At 31.6% G+C, this 8,427-nt stretch overlaps 1 protein-coding gene and 1 long non-coding RNA gene across 2 annotated transcripts in view; one reads left to right on the forward strand and one right to left on the reverse strand.

Annotated features, from left to right (window-relative positions):
* Positions 1-4,480, forward strand: part of LOC143229438 (uncharacterized) — a 34,635-nt gene extending 30,155 nt beyond the window's left edge. The window contains exon 4 of the long non-coding RNA XR_013015863.1: positions 4,257-4,480. This is a non-coding gene — a long non-coding RNA (uncharacterized LOC143229438). The remainder of the gene's footprint in view (positions 1-4,256) is intronic.
* The window catches only part of LOC143229437 (esterase E4-like), a 47,626-nt gene extending 39,530 nt beyond the window's left edge, over positions 1-8,096 (reverse strand). Inside the window, exons 1-3 of the mRNA XM_076461772.1 lie at positions 7,923-8,096; positions 6,357-6,554; positions 4,203-4,343 (exon numbers count right to left, since the gene is read on the reverse strand). Coding sequence (XP_076317887.1) covers positions 4,203-4,343; positions 6,357-6,554; positions 7,923-7,934 — 351 coding nt within the window. The 5' untranslated portion in view covers positions 7,935-8,096. The remainder of the gene's footprint in view (positions 1-4,202; positions 4,344-6,356; positions 6,555-7,922) is intronic.
* Between the last annotated feature and the right edge of the window lie 331 nt (positions 8,097-8,427).

Raw genomic sequence — 8,427 nt, forward strand, 5'->3', positions numbered from 1 at the left:
AACTATAGTTGTTTAAACAGCAGCATTACCCAGTTCAGATTGATATATACCACTGAGACTTTGTTTCGTGCTATCTTCCTTTGTTCACCATTTGTTTCATCTCTTGAGCAAAGAGAACAACAAGAACTATAAATTTATCACTTTCTCATTATTTGATTCTTTCAAGTAAAATAGAAACAAAACCGGTATCTTTCGTGTAAAGTAAGAGAGTTAAAGTCTGTTCAGAAACCTATAATACTGTCATTCCATAATCTGGCCCAGCTGTGGAAGTATCCCACGTCCGGCCCAAATCTCGGTCTAGTAATATAACATTACAACAGTGTTTCTCAATCTTCCAAACGTTATCGTGTCTGTAGCTAGCGCACGTGTAAAGATACATTTTGTATATTATTTGGCATGTTTTTACTTATCACCATGACCAGAAGAAAACCATTCGACTCAATACCTAAATGTATCTTATATGAAGACCAAATGACTCAATACCTAGATGTACCCCTTCTATGAAATGTGTCCTTGAGTTTTGGTACAACTTTAAACCTGCCGTGGTACTTAAAAAAGTCGTCCTTGATGATGTGATAGTACACGTGGAGATGAAAGTATTGGGTAATGTTGGGAAGTTTATTTTTCATACACGTTTAAATAATTTAAACATTCAAACATTTAAACGTTCAAATAATTTAAACATTCAATAATTTAAACGTTCAAATAATTTATACATTCAAACATTTAAACGTTCAAATAATTTAAATACAATTAAAACAGACTTTAACATTCTTATTTCACACGAAAGACATCGCTTTTCATTTTCACATTTTAATGATTAAAAGTGATTTGATACGACTTATGTTTAATCACGTGATATTATGATATGAAATAAGTATTTCACGATGATACGACAGCTTTTAATAATTATGTAATAATTACGCTGAAAACATTTCTACATTGGTTTTCTACTCAGTCGAAAACGATTCGCTTTGCTACTTTAAAACTAAACAAATTTACTATCATGAAAGGATACATTGATGATATGATTAGGAAATACATACATATGTAAAATAGAAAAAACTTTTTAACTTCTTAAAGATTTTTAAGAACTTTAGTTTCACGGTATATGGATGCTATATTATGCAGGTATCTCTCGGTCATCAGTTACTGCTTTTCACCGTATCAACCACATACTATTTAATGTTCATTTAGTATTTTCACTACATCGCCCGGGTATGCTTAAGTTTTCATTCAGTATTTTTCAATATATTACCCAGGTACTCTTTAGTTTTCGGTTAGTGCTTTTCACTGTATCACCTACGTATATTTAGTTTCCAGTTAGTGTTACCATGCAAATAGCTTTGAACCAATAACTGTTGTTTTCAACTGCATCTAGCAAGAAGTTTTGAGCCAATAGCTGTTGTTTTCAACCGTATCGTGTAAGTAGTTTTGAACCAACAGCTGTTGTTTTTCACTGTATCATACAGGTAGTTTTGAGTCAACAGCTGTTGTTTTCCACTGTATCATACAGGTAGTTTTGAGTCAACAGCTGTTGTTTTCCACTGTATCGTACAAATACGTAGAGTTTTCAGTTATTGCTTTACAATCGCAATTGGCGGGACGCTAATCAAGATCAATGCTTTAGTTATATAATATAATTTTGAGCCAAGCTGTATTAACTATATTTGTTTATTTTTATTTATATCTTAACCAGAATTTTGGTACATTTAATAAACATATATTTTTTTCTTTTTCTATTTTTACAGTTTAGATGAGCATATAAATTTTTAATGTTTGTTTAATAAAAAACGTAACCTAAAAATAAGTTTTAGGGGCAATATAAAAAAAGATTAATATTATTTGTACATAAATAAATTTCTACTTGATCATTGGGAATTCCGGCAAAAGAATTCAACACCACACTCCAAGTCTCTTTTAACGGATACCAGTAATGAGATAGTTAAGACTGGTGTGCTTTGAATAATAATTAGTATTGAACTTAATGCGATGTTTCAGTATCACCAACTTCCGTGTTATAAACGACATGAAATAAAATGTTATTATTTTCTGGCTTTTTCCTGGAATGGATTTCGTAGAATACTTTTATGTTATTGCATATGGAGGGAGGAAAACTAACCTATAATAACTGGAAGCTAATGATAGGGTATGAAAATTATTTAGTTAATTTCTATTGTTAATACAACTCACTATATTTCTCTGAATTTTTCATACTTAACATCTAAATACAACTGAATTATTATTGAATAAAATCTAGCAATGATATTATATTGACTATAATTCCACGAACATTATTAATGTAAAAAAAAAAGACAGGTATTATCTGATTTTCGGAATTATTTATGGTATAAAAAAATGGGGTGGTATCAAGCAAAGTCAATAAAAACATTTTTTTAGCTATATCAAGGTATGTATGTTTCACAGTTTCAGAAGTTAGTTCTTAAAGTGATAAAAACTCTGTTTTTGAATGCTGTACTCGATAATATAAAATATATCCTCTCATTAAAGCCAAACAAATAGCAATTTTTACACTAATGCTTTCTTGTTTTCTTAATCAGATATTTGGTTTCTTAACCTTTCTTTATAGTTTGAGAAACTGCTTTTCATTAGCTACCATATTGCGTTAATTATTTTAATGTTTGTTCGGTTCGAATTTCGTGCAAAGCTACACGAGAGCTATCTGCGCTAGCCGTTCCTAATTTAGCAGTTGGATTACTCTTTTACCAACAAATAGTGAAATTGACCATCACATTACAACGCCCTCACGGCTGAAAAGGGCGAGCATGTTTGGAGTGACCGGAATTCGAACCCGCGTTACTCAGATTACGAGTCGAACGTTTTAACCCACCTGGCCATGACGAGCCCCAATTATTGTAAATATACTTATATTTTAATTTGACACATGTGAGTGAAGTGAGTTGTTTTGAAAGGATTCAAAAATAGATTTTATTGGTGTGAAAAATTCCTAATTTCACCGTAGCGTCCAGTACCTCACCACAGGCTGTCTGATATTGACCATTGGGTTCAAATAACTTAATATTTTGATAAAGACAATTACGAGAGCAGTTTTCCACCAAACATGTTACAGTTCAGTGTTTTTACGAAAACCAAAACGGCGTTTGAGGTGTGGAACAAATTAGAGAACTGGTTAGACAATTGTCCCATCTATGTATACTCATCAACGTAAAGCATTGTTTGAAATAAAGAAAAAAAACACGTAATTTTCTTTGCCTCTGTGTCTGTTTGTATGCAAGGAATTGACGTTTGCATGTTGGAATTCTGCATCCAGAAGAGAGTGTGCATTTTCTTTGTAGGAAAGCCATATCAGACTATCTCCTTTTTTCACCGAGGGGAATCGAACCCCTAATTTTAACGCTTTAAACCCCTAGACATTATGCAATAAAAATATTATGAAAAAGAAGAATCAGGCGAATTTATATCGTATTTGGCATTGGAATAAAATTAGGTTGTTTGTTTGTTATGGGATACCGAGAAGAGATTCACAAGGCTTAATTTTCCCTAATTTTGAATCAGTAGACTAGGAAAAAGGTAGATAGTAAACAACACCTACCACCAACTCTTGGGCTACTCTTGCCAAAAGATATGAACTGATAGTAACTTTTATAACGCATCTATGGCCTGAAGCAGGAGAAAAAAAAATTTCGGCAACGGGACGCTAACCATGGACCACCAGAATTACAAACTGTTAAGTTAAATACTAGGACATGCCCAACCTGATAACATTAGTGATATTACACCGTAGCTCTCAAAATACCGAAGAACTTTAATTTCTGATCTTTTTCCAGCTTATTTTAATGGTAAGTTACTTGCATTGAGAAAATAGCATTTTGGAAACATTTTACTGTATTTTATTACGTCAAACAACATTTACTGATTATTCTTTTAAAAATAAAACAACTTGTTAGAAGGATGATATAAAGCCAATTCGATCTGAGAAATATTTTTGGTTGATGAGGGTAAGGTTGAAAGCGATGCTAAAGGAAGGTTAAGAACTTATTTAAGCGACATTCTACAGAAGTTAGTTTGAACATGTTGATTTTATCTTAGATTTCTTAGATTTTTAAAACCATGATGGCAAATGTTATTATTTTAAACCATATGATAATGACCATCTTTATCGAGTTTTCTTTATTTTCATACCAACACTTTTGAATATACATACCTTATTTTATACTTACTCTTATATCTGGAGTGAAAACATTAATAAAAAGACAGTTTTCATCACCACTTAGTCCACCCTGGTCATCCACTTGTGGACATGATGACCTGAAGTTATCCGCGTTAAGGACATCGCTCCATCCTGGATGTCGAACTGGACGCTTAAAAAGATCGAATATTATTAAATATAAAGTAATAAAAATAAATGTATAATAAACGTCAAATCCTAATTATGATTTTCTCATAACATGTGTTTCTTAAAAAGGAGATTTTACAAAAGTTTTATACCTGATTAATTTATCACGGAAAGCTAGCTTATGTTGGTTTAGGTATTGTGAATTACCTTTAACAAGCTGCTTAATGTAATTTCTGACAAAATATACTTTTTATAAACAGCAGTGTTTGTAAGAAATATCAGAATGAAATATTTATAAAATACATTTATAGTTTATTTTTTCTCAGAAGTGAAAAGAACAGTAAATCAGAACTATAAGTAAAACATTCTATAAAGTCATAAAATGGTTAATTAAGTAATTTAAAAACTTGTTTTTTAGATAATAAGGTGTTGTTCCCTATTAATGTAAAACAACTACTTCAAAGTCGTTACGTTGAACCTACTAAATTTTCAATGCACTATTACTTGTGGATTAAAAGTGTAATTTTATTTGATATTAAGTGAATATGATTTCCTTATTGGGAAAAAATAGACATCGTAAAAATTGTTACTCTTGTTATTATTGAAATTAATGATTTGGTTCATATTTTTCATAAAATATTGTCTCTCTATAAAACATCAAGGATTAACAAACCGTTATCATTTTAACAAGTTAACAAGTTAAATCATAAGCCTTGGCACATATATTTAAAGTTTTTAAAATAAAAAAGTTAAACTTCTTAATCTCTATCTAGACTTGTCACTTGGTTTAAAATTCATTTGATGTGAAATATTCTCCAACTAAATATATCAGTCTATATTTCTGGGTGAAAAAACCAAGTACAGTTCACATGCTATAAACAGCGTTGTGGAAGAAAAGCTAGAAATAAGCACACAGTACTGGTCTTCTAAAGACGAAAAAAAAATGTTTATCACGAATTTAAATAAATCTTAGAATTATATCACAAACTTTTAGGGTAAAAGTTACACCTTATCTGATAGAGAAAGCCTGAAAAACTTGTGTTTTTTTAAATATTTTCAATGAATCAGAAGGGTCGTTTTCGTATTAACAAACCATAGCAGATCATGACAAAAATTATGCATCTAAGGATATAGAAAACTAAATATTAGTTCTCAACACAGTTCACTTTAAGTACAGAGTATTTTTTACAGATATAATATAACACATTTATTGTTAAGTATGATGCACTTTCTTCAGGTATCATCAGTTCTTAACACAGTTCTCGCTAAATATGATGTACTTCCTTCAGATGTCACTTCACAATATATTTCTCGTTAAGTAGGATGCACTTCATCTATTTTTATGTCAGTTTCATCGTATTAGTTCAGTAAAATGCAACAGTAAAATTAAAAATCGGTCATTAGTTATCTGAAAGTGATATACATGCCGAACGTTTTTTAAAGGACCAAAATAGAACACCACAAACTACTAGGTCAAGACCATAAGAGTCTAAGAAATACTGTATATCCAAATTTCTCAGTTTTAATTTTTGGAGCACATGACCGAAGTCCAATATTACTTGCATTTATTGTTTTGTAATAAAATTATTCGCCACCTATCGTACACACATTACTTATAAACCGCTAGAAACAAACGTAAATTTTCTTTTTAAAATCATTATTCGTTCATCCTAATTTAAATGCTCACACTCAAAATGTGCAGAACAAAATCCCTCTCTTCCTGAGCATCTGTCGTAGTTAATTAATAACTTGCTCTGAAACAACAGTTTTTATTTTGAGCGAAAACAGTTTAAATGGATAAAATCAAAGTTCTTTTTTTGTGTTTTTCTTATAGCAAAGCCCCATTGGGCTATCTGCTCAGCCCACCGAGGGGAATTGAACGCCTGATTTTAGAGTTGTAATCCGGAGACATACCGCTGTACTAGCGGGGGACGTTTTGAGTTTGAAATTTTTACATTAAAGTTGCAAACATTGATGTTTAAGACAACGTTGAGAGTTTGCTACTATCTATGATTAAAACCTTTTAAAGTTTACTTACTTTAAATCTTAACGGCCCGAGTGGGGGAGTAGCGAAGGGAATGCCCATGAAACCGTAAAATTTTCGCCCAGTTTTTGTCCGAAGAATTCGACCTCGAACTTTACCTTGTGGAATTTTTACTTCAGAGTCGATCATTTGACCCTCATATAAGAGAAGAACAAGAGAAACCAGGCAAAAACTCCAGGAATGCCGTGAAATCTGAAAAACAATTTTAATTTCGTCATTACTTAAGGTAGTTGGGTGACAAAGACATCTTATTATAATGTGCATATTAATACAATATTGTTGCGTTCTACAGTTTTCTGGAACTATGTGTGACAGACGTTCAAACAGAATCTTCACTGTCTGTTGCTCGAATAAAGCAAAATATTATGTTGTTTGCAAGTTAATGTTATTGTTATAGAATATGTTTTTTCTTTATTTACAGTGTTATATTGTTTCATCAGGGAGAACTTCATGAAGAGGGATAAACGTGTGATATAAACGTGTAATTTACTTCAAACAGTAGAAAGTGACTTGAAAGGTATAAAAGCTGACTAGTGCAATATTATGATATAGTTCTTATACATTCCGTCCAAAAATAGATTTGTATGACTTTTGATTTGTATTTTCAAAGTCGGTATATTATATCGTACTCAACCCTATATCTTTGAAAAGACTACTCAGGGAATAATAACACTAGAAACAGGTGTTCTTTTACTTTTCAACCACTGAGCAAAAGAAGTATATTATATTGTTTAACGATTCTACCTTATAATTATACGAAAGCAAAAATTTGATTTTTTACTTAGCCATGATTCTTACTCGACAAATATGTTTAACCAAATTACTTACAATGCAATATGAATTTATATTTGCAGAGCCTCGCTTGTGTTAATTGTATGCCTGAAAATGAGCTGTTACAGGTTTTAGTTTATGAAACAGCAGTTAATCCAATAAAAAGAGAGAAAGACGACGAGTAATAAATTTCCTAAAAATAAATACTTATTTAGAGTCCAATGCTGTATTATGATTTGAGTTCACACACGCTCATACCTATTAACTTTTTTATATTTGAATTATGGAGAAAAGTTATTCTAACGTATATTTTTAAAAGTGTCTTGCAAAGCTACCCATAGCCTTCCCCAATTTTCAAATGACGGATTTGAGGGGGGGAAACCAGTCAAAAGCACCTTCTGCCATCTCTTGGGTGACATTTGTCTGACTGAATAAGATGATTTGACAGTCACACTTGTAGCAATGAAGTGTTTGCTTCTGTGTGTTTTTATTCGTTTTAAAACTTGCAATTGGAATAAAACACTATACAAAGCGTTATAAGCCCTCAAGCTTACTGCTTAACAACTTTGGGGCTTTGTGATAAGTACATTTTAAATATACGTGTATAATACATATAATGCTTTAGATTTATTAGTGTGCTGAACTATTAAAATTTTATCAAAAGAAATTGTCGAAAAATTATTTTATGTCAACTCTAAAATATTCATCCTCTAACCAAAATAGTTATTTTGGTTTCATCAGTCCACTAGTTTCATTATTAAAACCTAGTAGTTTCTTTGCTGATCTTACCTCAATAATCATAACTGGAGTCGCTTTTCTGCCCACTAGTTTTAGCTGTCATCACCCAGGTTACTTATTTTTATCCTGGCATATCAGTGTCAGTGCCATTTGTGCTATACGTTCTGTATCATGTAGAGAACATTTTTTGATTTCACATACCACTAGACTTGATCCACTTCTCTATAGAAGGTTTTCCGTGTACATCTGCGTTAACAAGCGCAGCAAATACCTCAAATTCAACAATAACCTGGTACAGGTTTATTTTTGTAACCTCAATCAGTTTATACCTACAACGTTTCAACAGGATGGACATGTATACAGATTTTCTACTTCCCGTCCCGTTGAACGTGAAACCAGCTGTATATTGTCCTTCGACAATAAAACAGTCTGATACATTTCGTTCCTAAAAAACAATATAAAATATTTGAGTGCAGTGTAGAGTTGAACAAGTTCTAACCAAACATGTACGAATATTACTAAAACTTACGGAAAGCAAAAAATAACCTTGTTTTTG

Source organism: Tachypleus tridentatus, chromosome 10 (genome assembly GCF_004210375.1).
Source record: "Tachypleus tridentatus isolate NWPU-2018 chromosome 10, ASM421037v1, whole genome shotgun sequence".
In the NCBI taxonomy this organism is placed as follows: domain Eukaryota; kingdom Metazoa; phylum Arthropoda; class Merostomata; order Xiphosura; family Limulidae; genus Tachypleus; species Tachypleus tridentatus.